Source organism: Ranitomeya imitator, chromosome 1, assembly GCF_032444005.1.
Source record: "Ranitomeya imitator isolate aRanImi1 chromosome 1, aRanImi1.pri, whole genome shotgun sequence".
NCBI classification, from domain to species: domain Eukaryota; kingdom Metazoa; phylum Chordata; class Amphibia; order Anura; family Dendrobatidae; genus Ranitomeya; species Ranitomeya imitator.
The window spans coordinates 611,438,902-611,464,568 of record NC_091282.1 but is presented as its reverse complement, the minus strand read 5'-3'; the positions used below and the strand labels follow the sequence as shown (position 1 = coordinate 611,464,568).

General features: G+C 50.2%; 1 protein-coding gene across 4 annotated transcripts in view; it reads left to right on the top strand.

Moving 5' to 3' along the window:
• ASH1L (ASH1 like histone lysine methyltransferase) overlaps window positions 1-25,667 on the top strand; it is a 116,736-nt gene that overhangs the window by 40,298 nt on the left and 50,771 nt on the right. For all 4 annotated transcript variants that reach the window (XR_011312385.1, XM_069725901.1, XM_069725920.1 and 1 more), the window contains exons 3-18: window positions 10,937-14,654; window positions 14,839-14,928; window positions 15,483-16,152; window positions 16,258-16,443; window positions 17,277-17,371; window positions 17,998-18,071; window positions 18,154-18,199; window positions 18,523-18,631; window positions 18,705-18,911; window positions 18,985-19,131; window positions 19,917-20,025; window positions 20,103-20,261; window positions 20,336-20,424; window positions 21,228-21,376; window positions 21,455-21,607; window positions 24,753-24,807. Coding sequence is in view for 3 of the 4 variants with exons in the window: in XM_069725901.1 (XP_069582002.1) it covers window positions 10,937-14,654; window positions 14,839-14,928; window positions 15,483-16,152; window positions 16,258-16,443; window positions 17,277-17,371; window positions 17,998-18,071; window positions 18,154-18,199; window positions 18,523-18,631; window positions 18,705-18,911; window positions 18,985-19,131; window positions 19,917-20,025; window positions 20,103-20,261; window positions 20,336-20,424; window positions 21,228-21,376; window positions 21,455-21,607; window positions 24,753-24,807 (6,056 nt within the window). In the remaining variant the exon portion in view is untranslated. The remainder of the gene's footprint in view (window positions 1-10,936; window positions 14,655-14,838; window positions 14,929-15,482; window positions 16,153-16,257; window positions 16,444-17,276; window positions 17,372-17,997; window positions 18,072-18,153; window positions 18,200-18,522; window positions 18,632-18,704; window positions 18,912-18,984; window positions 19,132-19,916; window positions 20,026-20,102; window positions 20,262-20,335; window positions 20,425-21,227; window positions 21,377-21,454; window positions 21,608-24,752; window positions 24,808-25,667) is intronic.

The window sequence follows — 25,667 nt, the reverse complement described above, 5'->3', positions numbered from 1 at the left end:
GAGAATCGTACGTCCTAGCAGATCGTTTAAAACTTTCTTTCGTTGTCTAGTGTCCCGCTGTGGCGGCATGATTGCATGGTGTAACAGATATCGTATACGATGTGCGCATAGTAACCAACGGCTTCTACATCGCACATACGTCATGAAATTATCGCTCCAGCGTCGTACATTGCAAAGTGTGACAGCAGTCTACGACGCTGGAGCGATATTGTTATGATGCTGGAGCGTCACGGATCGTGCCGTCGTAGCGATCAAAATGCCACTGTGTGACGGTACCCTAAGTCTAATGTAAGGTCACTGCTCTCTTCTAGCTATCAGTATAATGTATAGTTACTGCTCGCTTCTAGCTCTCAGTATAATGTATGGTCACTGCTCTCTTCTGGGTCTCAGTATAATGTATGATCACTGCTCGCTTCTAGCCCTCAGTATAATGTACGGTAACTGCTCGGTTCAAGATCTCAGTATAATGTAAGCTCGCTTCTAGCTCTCAGTATAATGTACGGTCACTGCTCGCTTCTAGCTCTCAGTATGATGTTCAGTAACTTCGCGCTTCTAGCTCTCAGTATAATGTACAGTAATTGCTCGCTTCTAGTTCTCAGTATAATGTAAGGTCGCTCTTCCCTTCTAATTTGCAGTATAATGTACTGTAACTGCTTGCTTCTAACTCCGCATAATGTAAGGTCACTGCTCTTTTCTAGGTCTCAGTATAATGTATGGTCACTGCTCGCTTCTAGCTTTCAGCATAATGTACGGTCACTGCTGGCTTCTAGCTCTCAGTATAATGTTCGGTAACTTCTCGCTTCTAGCTCTCAGTATAATGTACAGTAATTGCTCGCTTCTAGCTCTCAGTATAATGTAAGGTCGCTGTTCCCTTCTAACTCGCAATATAATGTACTGTAACTGCTTGCTTCTAACTCTCAGTATAATGTAAGGTCACTGCTCGCTTCTAGCTCTCAGTATAATATATGGTCACTGCTCCCTTCTATATCTCAGTATAAAATACACAAATTGCTCCCTTCTAGCTCTCAGTATAAAGTACAGTAATTGCTTTCTTTTAGCTCTCAGTATAATGTACAGTAACTGCTTGCTTTTAGCTCTCAGTATAATAAACAGTAACTGCTCGCTTCTAGATATCAGTATAATGTATGAATACTGCTCGCTTCTAGCTCTCAGTATAATGTACAGTAACTGCTCGCTTCCAGCTGTCAGTATAATGTACAGTAAATGCTCGCATCAAGATCTCAGTATAATATATGATCAGTGCTCGCTTCTCTCAGTATAACATACAGTAATTGGTCACTTCCAGCTCTCATTATAATGTACAGTCACTACTCGCTTCTAGCTCTCATTCTAATATATGGTCACTGCTCGCTTCTAGCTCTCAGCATAATGTATGGCCACTGTTCACTTTTAGTTCTCATTCTCATATATGGTCACTGCTCACTTTTAGTTATCATTATGTACGGACCACTGCCTGCTTATAGCTCTCGTAATGTGCGGTTACTGCTCGCTTCTATTTCTCAGTATAATGAATGATCAATGCTCGCTTGTAGCTCTCATCATCATGTACTGTCGCTGTTCACTTCTTCCTCATTATAATGTTCTGTCACTGCTCACTTCTAGCTCTCATTATATTGTACGGTCACTGCTCGCTCTTTTCTATATCTCTGTAATTTATGATCACTAGTTGCTTCTAGCTCTCTGTATAGTGTGCGGTCACTGCCCGCATCTATCATTATAATGTAAGGTCATTGCTTGGCCCTAGCTTTCTGTGTAATGTATGGTCACTGTTTGCTTTTATCTCTCATTATACTTTTAAGGTCACTGCTCATTTCTTACTCTGTGTACTGCGCACTAGTAGCGCTCATCAAGTACAGTCACTGCTCGCTGGTAGCTCTCATTATACTGTACGGGCATTGCTCACTTTTAGCTTTCTGTGTAATGTATGATCATGGTATGGTCTAATTATAATGTAAGGATGTTGCTTGCTTCTAGCTCTCTGTGTATTGTAAGATCACTTCTAGCTTGTATCTTTAATTATGTTGTAGGTCATTGCTCGCTCCTAGCTTTCTGTGTAATACAGGTGCTTCTGTCAAAATTAGAATATCATCAAAAAGTTAATTTTATTTCAGTTCTTCAATACAAAAAGTAAAACACCTATATTATATAGCGTCATTACAAACAGTGATCTATTTCATGTGTTTATTTCTGTTAAAGTTGATGATTATGTCTTAGGCTGGTTTCACATTAGCGTTTTAAAACGCAGCGTTTTAAACGCAAACGCATGTGGTGAAAAAAAAACGCGTTTAAATGCTACTTTTTTTGATGCGTGTGTTTTTGCATGTTTTAACACAAATGCAGCGTTTTGACCCGTTTACATGCATTTTTTCCTGCGTTTGCGCTTTTGAAACGCATGATGAGAAGTGTGTGACAGCTGCCAATCATCAAAATCAACTAGAAAACCCACTATAAACAGAAATAGCTAGGGTTAGGGTTAGGATCGATAGTAACCCTAGGGATCCTAACCCTAATCTTTAGGGTTAGGATCCCTAGGGTTAGGGTTAGGATCCCTTAGGTTTAGGGTTAGGGTTGGGGGGTGGCTTATCAGTGTGTATTCTTGTGTTTTTCTATTAAAACGCATGCGTTTAAAAACGCATTCAAACGCATGTGCTTAAAAACGCATGCGTTTACATAGACATCAATACCTTTTTTGCCGCGAAAAAACGCATGTGTTTTTTTGCGGCAAAAATCGCCGCTAGAAATTACTACATGTTGCATTTCTGCAACAAAACGCATGCATAGAAACGACTCATGCATCGTCAAAACGTGGCAAAACGCACGCAAACAAACGCATGCGCTTTTAATGTTAAGTATAGGGAAAAAAAAGCATGCTTTTTTTTGCGCTAAAACGCAAAAAAAAAAAACGCAAATGTGAAACCAGCCTTACAGCCAATGAAAACGCAAAAGTCATTATCTCAGTAAATTAGAATAATTAACAAAAAAACACCTGCAAAGGCTTCCTAAGGTTTTAAAAAGGCCTTATTAGTCTGTTTCAGTAGGCTCCACAATCGTGGGGAAGACTGCTGACTTGACAGATGTCATTGACACACTCCACAAGCTATAGAAGCTGGCTGTTCAGAGTGCTGTATCCAAGCATATTAATGGAAATTTGAGTGGAAGGAAAAAGTGTGGTAGAAAAAGGTGCACAAGCAGCCGGCATAACCGCAACCTTAAAAGGATTAAGAAAAGGCCATTCAAAAAATTTTTGGGGGGGTCACAAGGCGTAGACTGCTACTGGAGTCATTGCTTTAAGAGCCACCACACACAGACGGTTCCAGGACATGGGCTACAAGTGTCGCATTCCTTGTGTCAAGCCACTCATGACCAATAGGCAACCCCAGAAGCATCTTACCTGGGCCAAGGAGAAAAAGAACTGGACTGTTGCTCAGTGGCCAAAGGTGTTTTCAGATGAAAGTAAATGTTGCATTTAATTTGGAAATCAAGGTCCCAGAGTCTGGAGGAAGAGTGGAGAGGCACACAATCCAAGCTGCTTGAAGTCTAGTGTGAAGTTTCCACAGTCCGTGAAGATTTGGAGAGCCATGTCATCTGCTGGTGTATGTCTATTGTGTTTTATCAAGACCAAAGTCAGCACAGCCATCTACCAGGACATTTTAGAGAACTTCATGCTTCCCTCTACCGAAAAGCTTTTTGGAGATGAAATTTCATTCTCCAGCAGGAATTGGCACCTGTCCACACTGCCAAAAGTACCAATGCCTGGTTTACAAACCACATTATCACTGTGCTTGATTTTTCAGCAAACTTGTCTGACCTTAACCCCATAGAAAATCTATGATGAGAGACACCAGACACAACAATGCAGATGAGCTGAAGGCTGCTATCAAAGCAACCTGGGCTTCCATAACACCTCAGCAGTGCCACGGGCTGATCGCCTCCATGTCAAGCCGCATTGATGCAGTAATTGATGCAGAAGGAGCCCCGACCAAGTATGGAGTGCATTTACTGAACATACATTTCAGTAGGCCAACATTATGAATTTTAAAATCATTTTTTCAATTCTTTTGTTTATAAAGTATTCTAATTTACTGAGGTAATGAATTGGATTTTCATAATCATCAACATTAACAGAAATAAACACTTGCAATAGATCACTCTGTAATGACACTATCTAATGAGTTTCACTTTTTGTATTGAAGAACTGATATAAATTAACTTTTTGATGATATTCTAGATTTCTGTGTAATGTAAGATATTTTTGTTAGAAAATAGTTATGTGTAAGGGTATGTGCACACGTTCAAGATTTCTTGCAGAAATTTCCTGACAAAAACCGGACATTTCTGCCAGAAATACGCATGCGTTTTTTTTCTGCGATTTTTATGCGTTTTTGACGCGTTTTTGACGCGTTTTTCCCAATCCATTAAATAGGGGGAAAAACGTGAAAAATCCGCAAAATTAATGAACATGCCGCTTTTTTTACCGCGATGCGTTTTTTTTTCCACGGAAAAAAAACGCATTATATGCACAAAAATTGCAGAATGCATTCTAAATGATAGGATGCTTATGTATGCGTTTTTTATGCGTTTTTATTGTGAAAAAGCGCAGAAAAACCTGAACGTGTGCACATAGCCTAATACTGCATTTATCAGAAGATGCACACTGTAAGAAATCCACTCATGTCAGAAATGTACCGTATATACTCGTGTATAAGCTGAGTTTTTCAGCATTATTTTGTGCTGAAAACGCCCCCCTCAGCTTATACATGAATCATTGTCTCAGAAGAAGGCGGGTGAGGAGGAGTGGCGGAGCAGCGGGTCACAAAGGCAGGAGTTGGTGGCTGTAACTGTGCCTGCTACTAAAGAAAAATAAATATTCATTGTGCTGGCAGTGAATATTCATTTCTCTTATAGCGTGCACATTTACAGCCGCCGCCGACTTCCAGCACACATCCTATTTACCTTCCCTACGCGCCCTCGCTGCATCTCCTTCCGGTGCCAGTCTTCCGGCCGAGCGATCACGTGTCCCCCGCTCATTAAGGTAATGAATATTCACCCCTCTCCACTCCCATAGGCGTAGAGTGAATATTCATTACTTTAATGAGCGGGGACACGTGATCGCTCGGCCGGAAGAGCTGATGGCGCCGGAACAAGATGCAGCAAGGGCGCGCAGGGAAGGTAAGTAGGATGTAGTTTTTTTTTTTTTAATTATAGGAACTATGCATACAAGGACGGGGATAAGGAGCCCTGCATACAAAGATGAGGACAGGGAGCCATGCATATAAGGATAGGAGTTAAGGAGCCATGCATACAGGGACGGGGGGCCATGCATATAAGGAAAGGGACGGGGAGTCATACATACAAGGACGGAGATGGAGAGCCATGCATACAAGGATGGGGAGACATACATACAAGGATGAGGGGACAACGCATACCCGGCTTATAATCGAGTCAATAAGTTTTCCCAGTTTTTCTTGGCAAAATTAGGTGCCTCGGCTTATTCTCGGGTTGGCTTATACTCTGGTATATGCGGTAATAAAATTTACACAGGCCCTGCAATCTGTATGTAAACATGGTTATTTTCTTTCATGGTCACAAAGCAGAAACCTTATAAATAATAGTAAGGAATAAAATCCAAAGTATATTAGCAAACTGGGTGATTGAGGGGTTAGTATCCCTTCCTTAATTGTGGGGTCACTGTGACCTCTGTAACTTGGCTGGGGGGCTCCATGACATAGGCGGGTGATGACCCAAGGACACCATGATTTTCGGGTGGTCAGTTTTGCGGTTAGCTGTATTCTGTGGTTCTTGCTCTAGCATGTGTAGATGCTTATCCTTGTTCTGTGTATTGATATGTAGATGTTGGGTTTCTCCTCAGCCATTTTATTTTCTTCCTGAGTGTTCTAGTCCACCTATTCCATTTACTTTTCTGTTGTCAACCTTTTTGCGCTCTGGCTCTGCTGTGTTTGGTACTCAGTCCTGTGCTTCATACACTTATTCTGTAGCATTGGTGGCTATATTGTCATGTGTTTCACGTTGTGTGTGTGTGTGTGTGCCAGCTGGTGTAGTCACTTCTCGTAGTCACACAGTGCCTGTACCAACTGTTGTAGTCGTTGCTTGCGGTCACACAGTGTCTAGATCAGCTGGTACAATCGCTGCTTGCGGTCAGTGTCTGTATCAGCTGGTGTAGTCACTGCTTGCAGTCGCACAGTGTCTGTTCCAACTGGAGCAATCGCTGCTCGTACTCACACAGTGTACAAGCTGGTGTAGTCGCTGCTCATAGTCACACAGTGTCTGTACCAGCTGGTGTACGCTGCTCGCGGTCACAGTGTCTGTGCCAGCTGGTGTAGTCGCTGCTTGTGGTCACATAGTGTCTGTACCAGCTGGTGTAGTCGCTGCTCGCGGTCACAGTGTCTGTACCAGCTGGTGTAGTCGCTGCTTGTGGTCACACGGTGTCTGTACCAGCTGGTGTAGTCACTTCTCGTAGTCACACAGTGCCTGTACCAACTGTTGTAGTCGTTGCTTGCGGTCACACAGTGTCTATATCAGCTGGTACAATCGCTGCTTGCGGTCAGTGTCTGTATCAGCTGGTGTAGTCACTGCTTGCAGTCGCACAGTGTCTGTTCCAACTGGAGCAATCGCTGCTCGTGCTCACACAGTGTACAAGCTGGTGTAGTCGCTGCTCATAGTCACACAGTGTCTGTACCAGCTGGTGTACGCTGCTCGCGGTCACAGTGTCTGTGCCAGCTGGTGTAGTCGCTGCTCGCGGTCACAGTGTCTGTGCCAGCTGGTGTAGTCGCTGCTTGTGGTCACATAGTGTCTGTACCAGCTAGTGTAGTCGCTGCTCGCGGTCACAGTGTCTGTACCAGCTGGTGTAGTCGCTGCTTGTGGTCACACGGTGTCTGTATCAGCTGCTGTAGTCACTGCTCGCAGTCACATAGTGTCTGTACCAGCTGGTGTAGTCGCTGCTCGCGGTCACAGTGTCTGTACCAGCTGGTGTAGTCGCTGCTTGTGGTCACACGGTGTCTGTATCAGCTGCTGTAGTCGCTGCTCGCGGTCACAGTGTCTGTACCAGCTGGTGTAGTCGCTGCTTGTGGTCACACAGTGTCTGTATCAGCTGGTGTAGTCGCTGCTCTCGGTCACAGTGTCTGTACCAGCTGGTGTAGTCGCTGCTCTCGGTCACAGTGTCTGTACCAGCTGGTGTAGTCGCTACTCGCGGTCACAGTGTCTGTATCATTATTATTAAGAGGGGAGTAGAGAAGGAGATCTTGTGAGGATCGGAGGTTGCGTGTAGGTAAGTACCGGGAGACGAGGTCACAGATGTATGGAGGAGACAGGTTGTGGATGGCTTTGTACGTCATGGTTAGGGTTTTGTAGTGGAGTCTCTGGGCAATGGGGAGCCAGTGAAGGGATTGACAGAGGGGAGAGGCCGGGGAATAGCGGGGGGACAGGTGGATTAGTCGGGCAGCAGAGTTTAGAATAGATTGGAGGGGTGCGAGAGTGTTAGAGGGGAGGCCACAGAGCAGGAGGTTGCAGTAGTCAAGGCGAGAGATGATGAGGGCATGGACTAGGGTTTTTGCAGATTCATGGTTGAGGAATGAACGGATTCGTGAAATATTTTTGAGTTGAAGTCGGCAGGAAGTGGAAAGGGCTTGGATATGTGGTTTGGTGTAGTCGCTGCTCATAGTCACACAGTGTCTGTACCAGCTGGTGTAGTCGCTGCTCTTGGTTACACTGTGTATCAGCTGATGTAGTCACTGCTTGCAGTCGCACAGTGTCTGTTCCAACTGGAGCAATCGCTGCTCGTAGTCACACAGTGTCTGTACCAGCTGGTGTAGTCGCTGCTCATAGTCACACAGTGTCTGTACCAGCTGGTGTAGTCGCTGCTCATAATCATACAGTGTCTGTACCAGCTGGTGTAGTCGCTGCTCTTGGTCACAGTGTCTGTATCAGCTGGTGTAGTCGCTGCTCATAGTCACAGTGTCTGTACCAGCTGGTGTAGTCGCTGCTCATAGTCACACAGTGTCTGTACCAGCTGGTGTAGTCGCTGCTCATAGTCACACAGTGTCTGTAAGAGCTGGTGTAGTCGCTGCTCATAGTCACACAGTGTCTGTACCAGCTGGTGTAGTCGCTGCTCATAGTCACACAGTGTCTGTACCAGCTGGTGTAGTCGCTGCTCGCGGTCACAGTGTCTGTATCAGCTGGTGTAGTCACTGCTTGCAGTCGCGCAGTGCCTGTTCTAACTGGAGCGATCGCTGCTTGTATTCACACTGTACAAGCTGGTGTAGTGGCTGCTCATAGTCACAGTGTCTGTACCAGCTGGTGTAGTCGCTGCTTGTGGTCATACAGTGTCTGTATCAGCTGGTGTAGTCGCTGCTCTCGGTCACAGTGTCTGTATCAGCTAGTGTCTGTATCAGCTGGTGAAATCGCTGCTTGCGGTCACACGGTGTCTGTACAAGCTGGTGTAGTCGCTGCTCGTGGTGACACCGTGTCTGTATCAGCTAGTGTCTGTATCAGCTGGTGAAATCGCTGCTTGCGGTCACACGGTGTCTGTACAAGCTGGTGTAGTCGCTGCTCGTGGACACATTGTCTGAACCAGCTGGTGTACTCGCTGCTCGTGGTCACAGTGTCTGTATCATCTGGTGTAGTCGCTGCTTGTGGTCACACAGTGTCTGCATCAGCTGGTGTAGTCGCTGCTCACGGTCACAGTGTCTGCATCGGCTGGTGTAGTCGCTGCTCACAGTCACAGTGTCTGCATCGGCTGGTGTAGTCGCTGCTCGCAGTCACATAGTGTCTGTACCAGCTGGTGTAGTCGCTGCTTGTGGTCTCATAGTGTCTGTACCAGCTGGTGTAGTCGCTGCTCGTGGTCATACAGTGTCTGTATCAGCTGGTGTAGTCGCTGCTTGTGGTCACACAGTGTCTGCATCAGCTGGTGTAGTCGCTGCTCACGGTCACAGTGTCTGCATCGGCTGGTGTAGTCGCTGCTCTTGGTGACACCGTGTCTGTATCAGCTGGTGAAATCGCTGCTTGTGGTCACAGTGTCTGTATCAGCTGGTGCAATCGCTGCTCGTGGTCACACAGTGTCTGTACCAGCTGGTGTAGTCGCTGCTAGTGGTCACACAGTGTCTGTACCAGCTGGTGAAATCACTGCTCGCGGTCACACAGTGTCTGTACCAGCTGGTGAAATTGCTGCTTGTGGTCACAGTGTCTGTATCAGCTGGTGTAGTCGCTGCTAGTGGTCACACAGTGTCTGTACCAGCTGGTGAAATCGCTGCTTACGGTCACACAGTGTCTGTATCAGTTGGTGCAGTCACTGCTTTCTGTCACACAGTGGCTGCACCGGTCAGTGTGGTCTCTGCTTGCGGTCTCTGGTCATGGTCACATAGTGTTTGTACTGTTCGGTGCAGTCTCTGTTCGTGGTCTCACATCTTGCTTTCCAACAGTGGTAGTGTGCAGATGCCTGTGGTCAGCTGTTACATGTATGTTGGGGTAGAGGTCGCTGACCAGAGGGCGCCGCTGATCTCTGCTGATGGTGCTGCGTGCAGACATGATGGTATTCTTAGCTTTGGTAAAGCAATGTTTGCTTTACCTACTATCGTGATGCAGCTTTTCATGGTTTCCATGGTGACAGCTGACCTAATTCGTGCATGCAGGCAGGAGTTTTTAGACAACATATTGAAATTAGGCTTTAGAGGTGATGGGGAAGATTATTATGTGATGATTATATTGTGACACGGAACCAATGCTTCACATCCATATTCCGGGATCCATACACGCATCCTCTGCGCGCAGCATGCCGGCCCAATGTCCTCCGCACTCGTGATGCGGGCCCGATGTCCTCCTCCGCACTCGTGATGCGGGCCCGATGTCCTCCTCCGCACTCATGTTCATGATGCGGGCTCGATATCCTCCTCCGCACTCATCATGCGGACCCAATGTCCTCTGTGCACTCATCATCTGTGCCCAATGTCCTCCACTCACCAGTCATTATGCAGGTCCGATGTGCTCCGCACACGGCTTACCACTCGTCATCCTGCACCGATGTCCTCCGTGCACTCATTATCTGTTCCCGATGTCCTCCGTTCACCATTTATAGTCCTGCCCCATGTCCTCTGCTTACAACTCCTCATTCTGCCCCAATGCTCCCCACACAACGTTCGGCCCCAATGTCCTCTTCCTATGACTTGTGTTGATATGGTAGAGATCTGTCAGTGATGTGATTTCTTGGCTTCCACAGCCGCTGTTCCTTGAGTCACTTCGATTTTTCTTGGTGGATTGTGTGATTGTGGAGCTGCATGTTGTGCACAGACTAGTGTGCGAGTCACTTGGATGTTTCCAGGTGGATTTTGTGATTGTGGATCTGCAAGTTGTGCACAGACCGGTGTGGATGTTTCGTGGTGGATTATGTGGTTGTTGAGCTGCATGTTGTGAACAGGCCAGTGTGCTAGTCACTTGTATGTTTCCTGGTAGATTTTGTGATTGTGCACAGACCAGTGTGTGGGGCGGGAGGAGACCATCAGCTGGCACCATGCCCAGTTCTCTGTAGCATCAGTTGCATTCCTCCTCAGGGTTCAGTTTAAACACTAAACCCAGACAGCTGATTGCTGCGGATCTGCATCTATGTCTACACATTACCACATATCTATGTTTCATAGCCCTCCTGTTGGCTGCTTCTGCTTACTCTGGGCTAGTGTAAGGAGGCTTGTGAGGTGTGAGATTCTGGATCAGGAGCGAGGCGTGGTGTACTGCCATGAAAGCCATCCTTGATGCCTGATGTTGTATATGGTTGCTGATCTCATTCTGTGGTGACTCTCAATAGTCCATAGCCATACGGGCACCTGCATTTAATTATAATGGGTCAAATAGGAGATTTGCGAGCAGACCACCCCCATGTGACGCTGCTTTTACCTTTTGTGTCTTTTAGGATTTTTCCAAAGTAATGGAGTCTACAGACAGCCAAGCTCCTGATGACCCTGAGGAGGAGCGTTTATATGCCCGGCCTGAGGAAAAGAGCTCCTCTTCCAAGAACCCTTCACCTTTGCACTCTAAAGTAACTGAGCACAAGGCACCGATACCGGCACCCATCAGTAACAGAGACCCTGACTTAAAAGACAGGGTTGTGGTAAATGGCACAGCCACCAGTGTTACTGAGAAGCTCGCTCAACTTATCGCCACCTGCCCACCTTCCAAGTCTTCCAAAATCAGAGCCAAAAAGCAGTCAGGGTCCATTCAGGGCGACACAGTCACCGATGAGCGGGGAGCGCTGCCTATGGACTCTGCTTCAGTCGGGAAACGTTCTGGCCTACCTAGTGGATTCTCAGACAACCCCGACAAAAAGACCAGCCCAGTGTTAGAGCATACTAGTGTACGACAAGACGAGGAGAGTATCCTGGAAAATGCCAGGACAAGTGCGCCTCCTGAGAAAGTGATGTCTGAGACACAGGAGAAGCTGGGTCCTGTATTTTGCACTTCATTGGACTACAGGAAGGGGAATGCATCTGATGCCCCCACCGCCGTGTCACATTTCAGTGAAGGAACCCTGCAGGCTCTGACATCCTGCAGCAGGAGCTCAAATGTGAACGGTCCCCAGCCCCACTCTAGCTCATTGCACTTAACCCCTGACACGTTACACGTGGAATGCATTGATGAACCAAGTGACAGAAGTTCGTTTACATCGCACTCCGCTGCCGTACCGGGTCCGGGAGCCTCCCAGCACTCTCCAGACTTTCTACACAACCAGAATAAAACCTGTAAGGAGTTGAAAGTAAGCAGCCCTCTGGTCCCCGGACCCTGTGTGTCTGCCAAAAAGCCTACCCAGCGTGTGGAGCCCGCCGCTCACAAGTCGGACCCCTCCATCGTCAGCTTTGCCAGTTTGCTTAGGAAAAAGCAGCAGATAAAAGTTAGCCTGACTGAGAAACTGAGCTCCAGTGTGCAACCTGAACCTCCAGCAAAACACTTCAGAAGACGAAAAGGCAGGAAGCCTCGGTGGACTAAAGTACCCACCAAAAACCTCCATTCCTCCAAGGAACCACAGAACAATCAGCAAGCCAGACCTGACAAAGGTGGCAGCAGAACAGCACTGTCTAGTCATATGCAGAAGTCTACATTGTCTATACCAAGCACTTCCAACCATGCACCTGCCAAGGAAGCCCACAAGGAATCTCCGAGACTACATGGCACTCACCGGAGCTATAAAATAGCATTCTCTTCACCTGAAAAGCCCAGCAGGGGAAAGCCAAAGAGTAAGCACATGCCGCATTTGGATGGTCCTCTCAAAAGAGCCCTAAAAATCCCATCCTTTAAGGTTGTTTCCTCACGGTCTAGAGAAGAGGCAGGTCCTCCCGTTCTGCAGCCCGAAATACAGATGCCCTCCTTGAAAGATAATCTCTCTAGGCCACTATTTCCGCGGAAGAGAGGTAGACCCAGGAGAGACGCGGCCCCTCCACTGCGGGCTCCACCTGTGCTCTCTGTCGCACCTTTTTTGGTGACCCATAATCCAAAGCGAACAGATTCTGAAAATAATTGGAAGCAAAATGAAGATGTGCTGCACAGCAAACTTCACCACACAGACAACCCCTACAAAGCAGGCCCTACATGTGGTGAGCCAGACAAGAAGTCTGTGCGGAGGAGCAATGGGCAGCTCATGAATACTATCATACGGAAGATCAACAAGATGAAGACCATCAAGAGGAAGAAGCTTCTGAGCCAGATCCTCTCTGCTGGCCCAGACCAAAGCTGCAAGGAGAAAGTGCAAGCAAAACTGCCGGGACCCGTCTGCTCGCTGGCTGCCACCTTCAGCTCCAAGCTGGGCCATCAAATAAATGTCAGCAAAAAAGGCACCATCTACATCGGGAAAAGGCGAGGCCGGAAGCCAAAGGCAACCGCTGACTGCATATTGGCCAGAAACGCCACCACTGAGAGTTTAGTGGTGAAAACCGGCCAACCGGAGTCAATTGTGTCACCTGTGATGTCTCCAGCCATGCCCAGTGCCCAGGCCTTCCCTTCTCCGGTTAACTCTTTCTCTTCTGGTGCTAGTGATGCCCAGAGCCCATTAAGCAGTGATGCCAGCTTTGTGGAGCCAAGCTCAGTGCCATACGCTCACATTCCCTCTCGACACGGTTCCTTCCTCCAGACATTCGCCATGAGAAAGGCTTCCAAGGATTCTCGGCAGCTGTCTCCTCCGACATTACTGCCTAACTCTCCATCTCACGTAAATGAGATGACGTCTCTAAAGGAAGCCACGTCCTCACCCATCAGTGAATCTCACAGTGACGAGACTATCCCCAGTGACAGCGGCATCGGGACGGACAACAACAGCACGTCAGACCGCGCTGAGAAGTTCTGTGCCCAAAAGAAGAGAAGGCATTCTTTCGAGCACATCTCACTCATCGCTCCAGAGGCTTCAGCTGTTCTCGGCAGCCTTAAAGAGAAGCACAAGCACAAGTGCAAGCACCGGAGCTACAACTTCATATCCTACGACAAAATCAAGAGGCAGAAAAGGAAGCGGAAAAAGAAGCACCCACAGCTGCGCAGCTGCCAGGACCCAGACTTCCTGGCTGAGCTGGAGGAGATCATGGCCCACCTGAGCGATCTCCACATTACCCATCGCAGTCATCACTTCATCCCCAGGGATTTGCTCCCCACAATATTTCGTCTCAACTTCAATAGCTTTTACAGTCACCCGACATTTCCCCTGGACCCTTTGCACTACATCCGAAAACCGGATCTAAAAAAGAAAAGGGGGCGTCCTCCTAAAATGCGGGAGACCTTGTCAGAAATGCCATTTATGCACAGCCTGGGCTTCCCGCTCTCCAGCACAGGCTTCTACCCCTCATACAGCATGCCTTACTCCCCCTCACCCCTTACTGCTGCCCCCATCGGTTTAAGTTATTATGGACGATACCCCCCTACTATTTATCCTCCCCCGCCATCTCCGTCATTTACTGCACCCTTGCACCCCCCATCTTATATGCACACAGGTCATCTTCTACTTAACCCTGCAAAGTACCATAAGAAGAAACACAAGCTGCTGCGGCAGGAAGCCTTCCTGACTACCAGCCATACCCCACTCCTGCCAGTGGGCTCGTACCCCAGCGTCCATCCAGACATGGCGTACAGCTGGATGGTCGAGCACAAACATCGTCATCGCCACAAGCACCGAGAGCACCGCTCTGAGCAGCCGACTGTCTCCCTGGACCCTCTGGCTGGAGTTGGCTCTTCCAGGACAGTTCTGGACTCTTTAAAACGTTACAGATTTGGGAAAGACCATATGACCGATCGGTACAAAGACAAGCACCGCTGCCACCTATCGTGTGGTCACCTGACTCCTTCCAAAGGGTTAATGAATAGAGAAGGGCCGTGGCTCCGTAGAGAGACCCCCGAGTCCGGCTCTTTGGCTCTCGGACTTCAGAATCCACTACAGATCGACTGTTGCAGTGGTTCTGCTGGCCTCTCGCTTGGTAATCACACTGCCGCTTCTGAGCCCGCCATCAGCGAAGAGCACACCAACCTCTTCACCAGCGCGATAGGGAACTGCCGGGGCGGACTATCATCAGGCACCATCCGCAAATCACTCAGTGATTGCCCCTCCTTATTCTCAGACGGCAGGTGGCTGAGGAAGGAGAGCCCCCCATCCCAGTCAGGTAATGGTGATAATGGTGGTGACATCGCTAGGTGGCATTCTGTCTCATGTCCCACGGTGTAGCCTGACTCTCCTCCTGGCACTGATGGCCACCCAGGGATATGATAGTTTCTGGTCATTTTCAGTGCTGGAATGAAGCTAAGGTTGTAAGTGATGTCACGTGTAATGATCTTCTCATCTTTCAGCTTGTCAGGAGCGAAGCCTGAGAACGCCGGAGCGGTTAGGATGTAGTCCTCCCAGAAGACGGAGCGCCTCAGAGAGTACTGCATGCTCAGGTACGTAAGCAATGGACAGCGCTACAATACCCAGAAAGCTCAGCCACTGCAGAATGAAAACTTCCAAATTCTCACCATCTTCAGACTATAATTGTTGTCAGTCGTTGGGTCTCCACATATTGGGTTGTGCAGAATCTGGCACTAGTGCGGGGCCCTCGGCAGGACCCGATCAAAATGCAGTCTCTCTGCTGTTTAAATTCATTGACCCAAGCATAGGTTTTGTTAATTGTGAGGTATAAAAAAACAAGTCTGTTAAAAGGTCGCCAGCCTTGATTTGGTAGACCGTGACCTACATTTTACATTGGACATGAAGGTGTCTTTGGCTGCTGAGGGTCCATGCGGTCAGTATTGAGGGGGCCACGTGGAGCTGCAGAGCAGGTTACATTACCAGTAGATGGCAATGTAGACATTGGTGACCACATGTGACAAGACGCTATCCATGGACATCGACATTTCATTTCTATAGGATCACTACATATGATATGTTCTGGGAGGTGGGTGGGGCGATGTTCTGGGTGAGCCTGTATCTAATAAATTGGACCGTCTTCTTTCAGTCATGGGGGTTCCTTTGCGAGGCACGAGGCATGGCTCTGCGGGGTATGAATCTGTGGACAGCCTGCTGCACAGGAATGGCTGTGTAGAGAAGCAGAATGCTCTGGCCAAGGAGGTGGATATGGTCCTTACCGCAAACATCTCAGTGTCTCCCTCCTCCAGCCCAGCTAGAGGATTTAACCGGGAGAGGAGCCAGGGCAAGTCAGACAACGGACCTCCAGAATCCCAAATAGACAGCATGGGGATGTCCTCTAATCGTCTGCCCAGTAACTACGCCAGCCAAAGCCTGAAGAGGAGGGTGGTGGAGGCCATACACAAGCAGGCACGTAGAATGTGTAACTACAACCGCATCTTGGCCTCCAAGAAGAACTTGGACCACGTCAACAAGATTCTGAAAGCCAAGAAGCTGCAGAGACAGTCCCGGACTGGAAACAACATAGTTAAGAGACGGCCTGGAAGACCCCGTAAATACCCCTTGCAGGACGGCCTCCCTCTGCAGCTGATCTCCCGGACCCTCGAACGGGCAGACACCGTTACTGATGTCATTGAGGCTGTAATACAAGGTGTGAGCCTGGAGAGTGAGCATTGCAGAGGCTGGAAGAGGAAGCACCATGAGCTGGAGAACACAGAGAAGAGGCAGAGAAGTGAGGAGGACCCGAACCCCACCAGCAGGTAGAGAGGACTGTGTGCGCATGGTCACCTGTCTGCTTATTGGTGTCAATGGAGGAATGGGTAATGCTGCTGGTCAATGATTTCTATTGCTTTCATCCTTTACAGTGTGGCTGACCTGCACCTTGGAGAAGTTGCCCCCAGTCATGATGTTGACACAAGCCGCAAAATGTGTGACAGCAGTACATCCTGTCACCTGACACCACTGGTGCAGCGAGAGAAGAAGGTCCCTCGTCTGCCCAAGAAGAAGTTCCAGAAAGCTGGCCTCTTCTCCGATGTGTATAAAGTCGCAGAGTGAGTAATATGAGTGAGCAGTGCTGCTTCCCGAGGACAGTGTTGCTTCCCAAGGACAGGGCTTGGAACGCGGAGTTGGAATACTGTGATGAGGTGTGCATGTAGTGCCATGTGTATACTGTTACGTGGGAGGGTGAGGCACAGTCTTATGGACATTGTTGCTATTAAAAGGGTTTTCCAATTCTTCCAAAGAAGCAGATAATCTCTCCAAAAGGGAGAAGTCTGTGGTCACTGCTATGTGTTGGGTCCTCTTATACCATTGTATCAGCTATTGAGGTGGGGTGTTCTCATAGTGACAATTTTGTCAGCTCCATGTTTTGTTGCCTGCTTGTCATGTCCATGTCGGGGCTGAGGTGTTGCGTCAGTGTGTCGGGGGACGGATTGTTGTATCTGTGTGTCAGGGCTGGGGTGAGAGGTCCATGTGACAGGGACTGTGTGTGGTGTCCGTGTGTTGGGGACGGGGTGTGGTAGAGCTTGGGTGTGGCATCCGTGTGTCGGGGACTGGGTGTGGCATCCGTGTGTTGGGGACGGGGTATGGCGTCAGTGTGTCAGTACGTGTTGTTGCATTCGTGTGTTGGTGACTGGATGTGGTGGGACTGAATTGTGGTGTTCGTGTGTCAAGAATGGGGTGTGGTGTCCCGTGTGTTGGAGGCAGGGTGTGGCGTCAGTATGCAGGGGACGGGATGTGGCGTCCGGGTGTCGGGGAAGGGGTGTGGAATCCGTGTTTTGGAGATGTGGTGTGGCGTCCGTGTGTCGAGGACAGTGTGTGGCATCCGTGTGTCAGGGACGGCGTGTGGCTTCCATGTGTTACCTCTTGTGTCTTCGTTCTGCAGCCCTAAGACCCGCCTGATGCAGCTGAAGAAGGAGAAGTTGGAGTACGTCCCCCGCGAGCACGAGTACGGGCTGCTGCCGGGCCCCATCCACATCGGTGAGATGGTGCACGGTCACGGTGCATGGCCTTGGTAGCGTCCCCACTCCTGATCCATGGTCCTGGTTGTGTTCCCACTCCTGGTCCACGGTTCTGATAGCGGCCCCACTCCTGGTGCACGGTCCTGGTAGCACCCCCACTCCTGGTGCACGGTCCTGGTAGCACCCCCACTCCTGGTGCACGGTCCTGTTAGCGCCCCCACTCCTGGTACACGGTCCTGGTAATGCCCCCACTCCTGGTGCACGGTCCTGGTAATGCCCCCACTCCTGGTGCACGGTCCTGGTAGCGCCCCCACTCCTGGTGCACGGTTCTGGTAGCTCCCCAATTCCTGGTGTCTCACAGATGAATTGTGCTGTGCTCCTGGCCGTCCGCCACCGCTGCTCAATGAGGCCTTTGTTGTAGTCAGTAAGGTCACCCCAGAAGGAGCCGATTCCCAGCAGATTGGATCCTTCCTGGAGCTGCCGGTAACAGAGCCGTCCTAACTGAGGGCAGATGATTAATCGCTGCGAATATCTCCGGCTCAATCCTGCCCTTCTCATCATGTTACCAGTACCGGTGGTCCCCAACGTCTAGTACCTGAGGGGCCACAGAGTGGTGTCTCATCAGCCCTTCCTCTTGTGTTTCAGGCAAGTATCTGCGACATAAGAGAAGCGACTTCCAGCTGCCGTACGACATCCTGTGGCAGTGGAAGCACAATCAGGTAGGTGCAAAGGGTGAGGGCGTGGGTGGTCTGCACGCTGGTTCACGCGGTCTCTCACATTCCCACACTGTCTCTATCATAGTTGTACAAGAAGCCGGACGTCCCGCTGTACAAGAAAATCCGCTCCAGTAAGTAAGACAGCCTCCCATCCAGTTTGCACCCCATGGTGCTGTTCCCCCACACTACACCCCGTAGAGGGGGTGTCCTGTATATGTGACAACATGGTGTTGTACCCCCATACTGCTCCCCGTACATGGGGTGTCCTCTGTATGTGACCCCATGGTGCTGTTCCCCCACACTACACCCCGTAGAGGGGTTGTCCTGTATATGTGACAACATGGTGCTGTACCCCCATACTGCTCCCCGTACATGGGGTGTCTTCTGTATGTGACCCCATAGTGCTCTACTTCAGTTGCTGACCTTCCACCCATGTTGCCCTCTTTCCCGGCAGATGTGTATGTGGATGTGCGGCCACTCTCTGGAGATGAAGCCACCACCTGTAACTGTAAGAGGCCGGAGAACTTAACGGAGCTGGGCTGTGGAGAGGACTGTCTGAACCGGTGGGCTGTGGCCTGGTGGGTTTGGAAGGCTGCTTGGGGTGTGCCTGATGCTGACACTCTCTTTCCTGGGTAGGATGATTTTGGCGGAGTGCTCTCCTAACACGTGTCCATGTGGACAGCAGTGCAGCAACCAGCGGATCCAGAGACACGAGTGGGTGCATTGCCTGGAGCGCTTCCGGGCCGAGGGCAAGGGCTGGGGCATCCGCACCAAGGAGGCACTGAGGGCCTCGCAGTTCATCATCGAGTACCTGGGCGAGGTGGTGAGCGAGCAGGAGTTCAGGTACTACGTTCACCTTTGCTGTGTGCATGACGGCTGAATGATGGGAGTGGTAATAAGTGCGGCATTCTCCTAGGAATCGGACCATCGAGCAGTACCACAACCACAGCGACCATTACTGCCTGAGCCTGGACAGCGGCATGGTGATCGACAGCTACCGGATGGGCAACGAAGCGCGCTTCATTAACCACAGCTGTGACCCCAACTGCGAGATGCAGAAGTGGTGAGCGAGTGGGGAGGGGTCTGTGCCCATTGTGGCAGGTGATGGAAGGTGGGGTCTGGGCCTGCAGTGGCTGGGGAAGGGAGACTGTGTCTGGGCCCGCTGGGGATGGGAGATGGGGTCTGGGCCCGCTATGGATGGGGATGGGAGATGGAGTCTGGGCCCGCCGGAGATGGGGTCTGGGCCCGCTGTGTCTGGAGATGGCGTCTGAGCTCGCTGGGGAAGGGAGATAGGGCCTAGGCTCTCTGTGGGGGGTTGAGATGGGGCCTGAGCCTGCTATGGCTGGGGAAGTCTGCACCTGCTGTGGCGGGGGGTGGGAGATGAGGTCTGCACCCGCTGTGGCCGAGGAAGGAAGATTGGGTCTGCGCCCGCTGTGGAAGGGAGACTGGGTCTGCGCCTGCTGTGTCGGGGTGAGAGATGGGGTCTGCGCCCTCTGTGGCTGGGGAAGGGAGATTGGGTTTGGGCCTGCTGTGGTGGGGATGGGAGATGGTGCCTGGGCCCGTGGTGGCAGGAGATGGGGAAGGGAGACTGGATTTGCGCTTGCTGTGGCAGATATAGAAGATGGGGTCTGCGCCTGCTATGGCTGGGGAAGGGAGATTGGGTGTGGGCCTGTCATGGTGGGGATGGCAGATGGCGCCTGGGCCCACTGTGGTGGGGATGGGAGACTGCGTCTGCACCCACTGTGGCTGGGGAAGTGAGATGGGGCATGGGCCCGCTGTGGCGGGGGTTTTGAGATGGGGTCTGGGCCTGCTGTGATGGGAGATGATGTCTGCTTATTGATTGGTCAGGTCTGTGAACGGTGTTTATCGCATCGGACTGTACGCCCTGAAGGACATGGCCGCCGGGACTGAGCTGACCTATGACTACAACTTCCACTCATTCAACACTGAGAAGCAGGTGGGTCCCTGAATCTGGGGGTCCGCGGACACAGCTTAGCCTCATGAGTAACCTCACATCCCTGCTCTTGTCTGCAGCAACTCTGTAAATGCGGCTTCGAGGAATGTCGCGGGATCATCGGTGGCAAGAGTCAGAGGATGAACGGACTGACAACCAAATCTGGCCACGTCCCCTCCCACCGGAGGTCAGGACGCTCCAAGGAGAAGAGGAAATCGAAGCACCGGCTGAAGAGGAGGGTGAGTGTGAGGCCGCAGTCACTGCGGGGGTCCGGAGACATGCACCATAACTGCATAACATTTCTGTTCTGCAGAGAGGGCTCCAGAGTGAGGAACGCAGCGTCGGCTCTGGTAATCGTCCCTGCACCCAACTGCACATGAAGCCCATGTCAAACAGAGAGAGGTGAGGAGGCTACTGCCCCTGTGTGTGCCCACCCACAGTACTGCCCCACTCCCCTTCACTGCACTTGTGACCTCTGCTGCCCTTGTGTGCACCCACTGTACTACCTTGCACCCCGTTCACTGCACGTGTGAACGCTGCTGCCTCAGTGTGTTCCCACTGTCCTGCTTCGCCCCAAGTTACTGCACACGTGACCGCTGCTGTCCCTGCGTGTGCCCACCATACTACCTCTCACTCCGTCAATGCACATGTGACCGCTGCTGCCCCGTGTGTGCCCACTGTACTGTCCTGCTCCTCGTCGCTGCACGTGTGACCGCTGCTGTCCCTGCGTGTGCCCACCGTACAGCCCCGCACCAAGTCACTCCACGTGTCACTACTGCTGCCACCATGTGTGCCCACCGTACTGTTCGCACCCTGTCACTTGCTGCTGTCCTTATGTGTGCCCACCATACTTTCACGCTCCCTGTCACTGCACGTGTGACCGCTGCTGCCCTGTGTGTGTGCACCTTATTGTCCTGCACCCTGTCACCGCTGCCGGTCTGTCCGCTGCTGCCGTGCTGCCGGTCCGTCCGCTGCCACCTTGCTGCCGCCCTGTCTGCTGCCGCCTTGCTGCCGGCCTGTCCGCTGCCGCCTCGCTGCCGGTCTGTCCGCTGCTGCCGCCCTGTCGGCTGCTGCCGCCCTGTCCGCTACTGCTCTGTCCGCTGCCGCCTCGCTGCCCGTATGACCGCTGCTTCCTGTCTCATTACTACCTTCCTAATGTTTTGATACCTGATGTGCTGATCCCTACATCACTTATACCTTTTCAGGAATTTTGTGTTGAAACATCGTGTTTTCCTGTTGAGGAACTGGGAGACGACACGGCGCAGACACGAGGAGGTGAAGGATGACTTGAGCTCGTCTTCGCTGTACAGCCGGTGGAGCAGCGTGTGTAGAGATGATGGGAACATTAAGTCTGGTGAGGATGGCCTCCTGCGTGGCCTCCAGTGTCCTGTGCTCGGGCGGGCAGTAAGCACTTTCACCTCTTCTTTTATAGACGTCTTTTTGACGCAGTTCGCAGCTCTGCAGACATCGCGTTCAGTCCGCACCCGGAGGCTAGCAGCTGCGGAGGAGAATATTGAAGTGGCCCGGACAGCCCGCCTTGCACAGATATTTAAGGAGATCTCTGATGGGATAATCTATTCTAAAGGTGCAGAACACACACTGACTTAAAATCTATTGTATACATACAGAACAAGTCAGAAGTTTCCTTGCAGTGGGTTTCCTTGTTCTTATGCCAAAAAACAGCAAACTAGGAAGGAACCGACAAGGGGTAGAGCGACGTATGACATGGACCAGCAGATGTTACCCCTCATACTCATCTTGTGCCCCCCCCCCCCCCAATTACTCTGAAGACTGCTTTACATCCTCAGCAGCCTCTCTGCAGCTTCATCATCTCGACACCTGGTATGTAGTGATAAGCAAGTATATTCCTTGCTCGGGTTTCTCCTAGCATTCTCGGGTCGTCTCCTGAGTATTTCTGAGTGCTCGGAAATTTCGTTTTTGTTGACGCAGCTGTATGGTTTGCGGTCGCTAGACAGGTTGAATACATGTGAGGATTCCCTAGCAACCAGACAATCGCCACATGTATTCAGGCTGTCCAGCAGCCGCAAATCATGCAGCTGCGTCAACAAAAATTAAATATCCAAGCACTCACAAACACTCGGAGACCACCCGAGCGTGCACGGAGAAACCCGAGCAGTGAGTATACTCGTTCATCACTACTGTAATGGCTTCAAGTGATCAGGTCACCTCGCCTCGTGGTCAGCTCGTCAGGACCTCAGGTATGGAGTCGCTGGTTATCAGAAAGTGCTTACGACCATTAGGTATTTTGCAGAGGCAGCTCCATACAGTGCCGCTCTAAGCCAGAAATCAAAATTCCACAGCTAAGAGAAGCCACAGTCCATCATTACTGAGGACCATCGTAGGAAAACCAAGAATGACCTCTGCTGCAGAGGATAAGTTCATCAGGTACCAGCCCCAGAACACACAGACTTCACCTCAGATAACAGCTCTCATAAATGATACATTGACATTAAGTAGCGGACATATCCCATCATCGGCTGTGAAGAGGAAACTGCAAGAAGTGGCCTTCGTGGTCAAACTACTACAAAGAAGACGCTAGTGAGAACCAGAAACGAGAAGCCACTACTGAGGACAGCACACAAAGAAGCAGCCACTGAGGGCGGCAAACAAGAAGGGGCCGTCACGGAGGGCGGTAAACAAGAAGGGTCTGCCACGGAAGGCGGCAAACAAGAAGTGTCCGCCACGGAGGGCGGCAAACAAAAACGATCCTCCATGAAGGGCGGCAAACAAGAAAGGTCCGCCACGGAGAACGGCAAACAAGAAGGTGCCGCCATGGAGGGCAGCAAACGAGGGGCCACCACGGAAGGCGGCTAACAATAAAGGGACACCAGTGAGGGCAGCAAACAAGAAGGAGCTGCCACGGAGGGCGGCAAACAAGAAGAGGCCACCACAGAGGGCGGCAATCGAGAAGAGACTTTAGCTGATGAAGCTGCTGGAGAGGATGCTGATGAGGTGTAAAGCCATCATCAGAGTAAATGGGCAGCACCAGGATGAATCTGAGGCGTAACATATTCTGCCGTTTGTCTTTATTTTTTGTTTCTGTATCTGTTCCTCCTATGGTTTTGCTGCCTTCAGTCTGAGTCTAAAATGTGCACATTCCCATAGGAGCAGGGAAAACCACTGCAAGGGTGTCAGAACTTATGACTGGTGCTGTACTATATGAACACACACTGGGGAAAATAAGTGTTTGATACAGTGCTGCACTTTTTCCTATCTACAAATAATGGAGAGGTCTGTAGTTTTTATCGTAGGTACACTTCAACTGTGAGCCATTTCAATTGTATGATTTTTACATAATTAATTTGCATTTTATTGCATTAAATAAGTATATGGTCACCGACCAACCAGCAAAACTTCCCTCTCTCACCGACCTGTTATTTATTTTTTTTGAGAAGCCCTCCTACTCTGCACTCATTACCCGTATTAATTGCACCTGTTTGAACTTGTTACCTGTATGAAAGACCCCTGTCCACATACTCAATCACACTACAACCTCTCCACTATGGCCAAGACCAAACAGCTGCCTTAAGGACAAAACTGTACACCTGCACAAGGCTGGGATGGGCTACAGGACAATTGGCAAGCAGCTTGGTGAGAAGGCAACAACTGTTTTCACAATTATTAGGAAATGGAATAAACACAAGATGACCATCAATCTACCTTGGTCTGGGGCTTCCTGCAAGATATCTTCCCCCATGCGTAAGGATGATTCTGAGCAAGGTCAGGAATCAGCTCAGAACTACACAGGAGGACCTGGTCAATAACCTGAATAGAGCTGGGACCACAGTCTGAAACATAACCATTCGTTATGCACTATGCCATCATGGAGTAAAATCCTCCAGGGCACGCAAGATACCCCTGCTCACGACCGCACATGTCAAGGCCCGTTTGAAGTACCTAATGACCATCTGGATGATCCAGAGGAGGCATAGGAGAAGTTCATGTGGTCAGATGAGACCAAAATAGAACTTTTTGGTATCAACTCCACTCGTCCTGTTTGGACCCCAAGAACACCATCCTAACCGTGAAGCATGGTGGGGAAACATCATGCATTAGGGGTGCTTTTCTGTAAAGGGGACAGGACGACTACACCCGTATTGAAGGGAGAATGGATGGGGTCATGTATCGAAATTTGGGCCAACAATCTCCTATCCTCAAGAAGGGCACTGAAGATGGGTCGTGGTTCAATCTTCCAGCATCACAATTACACGAAACACCCAGCCAGGGTAACTAAGGAGTGGATCTGTAAGAAGCATTTCGGGGTCCTGGAGCGGCCTAGCAGTCTCCAGACCTGAACCCAGTAGAAAATCTTTGGAGGGAGCTGACAGAGTTGCCCAGCGACAGCCCCGAAACCTGAAAGATCTGGAGAAGATCTGTATGGAGGAGGGGACCAAAATCCCTGCTGCAGTGTGCGCAAACTTTGTGAAGAACCACAGGAAATGTCTGACCTCTATAATTGCAAACAAAGTTTTCTGGACCAAATATTACGTTCTGTTTTTCTATTGTATCAAATTCTTATTTTCCCCTCTGTAAATAGATACACTGTAGTATTAGGCTTCCATGTTTTTCTTTTCTTTTTTTACTATTATTATTATTATTATTATTATTACTACTCTCTACCTCTGGTACTGCTTGCTGACTGCATGATGTAGTGTAGCGCATGGTTGACATGATGACAGTTCATCTGATGTTATCTCCTAATCACACAGATTCCATCAACCGAAGTCTTGCAGCTCCTCTGCTCAGCCTCCCGCCGAAGAAAAAGTAAGGCCCAGATTTATATCCGATAAAGGTGGCTGTGGGGTCACTCCCTATTATCTGTATAGAGTGCATCGGTGGGGTCGTTCCCTATTATCTGTGTAGAGGGAGGAGATGGGATCGCTCCCCATTATCTGTAAAGACGGGGGCGGTGGGGTCGCTCCCTATTATCTGTATAGATGGAGGCGGTGTGGTCGCTCCCTTTTATCAGTACAGAGGGAGGCGGTGGGGTCGCTCCCTATTATCTATATAGAGGGAGGTGGTGGGGTCGTTCCATATTATCTGTGTAGAGGGAGGCGGTGGGGTCGCTCCATATTATCTGTATAGAGGGAGGCGGTGGGGTCGCTCCCTGTTATCTGTATAGAGGGAGGTGGTGGGGTCGCTCCATATTATCTGTGTAGAGGGAGGCGGTGGGGTCGCTCCCTATTATTTGTATAGAGGGAGGTGTGGGGGTCGCTCATTATTTATATAGAGGGAGGTGTGGGGGTCGCTCCCTATTATCTGTATAGAGGGAGGCGGTGGGGTCGCTCCCTATTATCTGTATAGAGGGAGGCGGTGGGGTCACTCCCTATTATCTGTACAGAGGGAGGTGGTGGGGTCGCTCCCTATTTGTATAGAGGGATGCGGTGGGGTCGCTCCATATTATCTGTATAGAGGGAGGTGTGGGGGTCGCTCCCTATTATCTGTATAGAGGGATGCGGTGGGGTCGCTCCATATTATCTGTATAGAGGGAGGCGGTGGGGTCGCTCCCTGTTATCTGTATAGAGTGAGGTGGTGGGGTCACTCCATATTATCTGTACAGAGGGAGGTGGTGGGGTCGCTTCCTATTTGTATAGAGGGAGGCGGTGGGGTCGCTCCCTGTTATC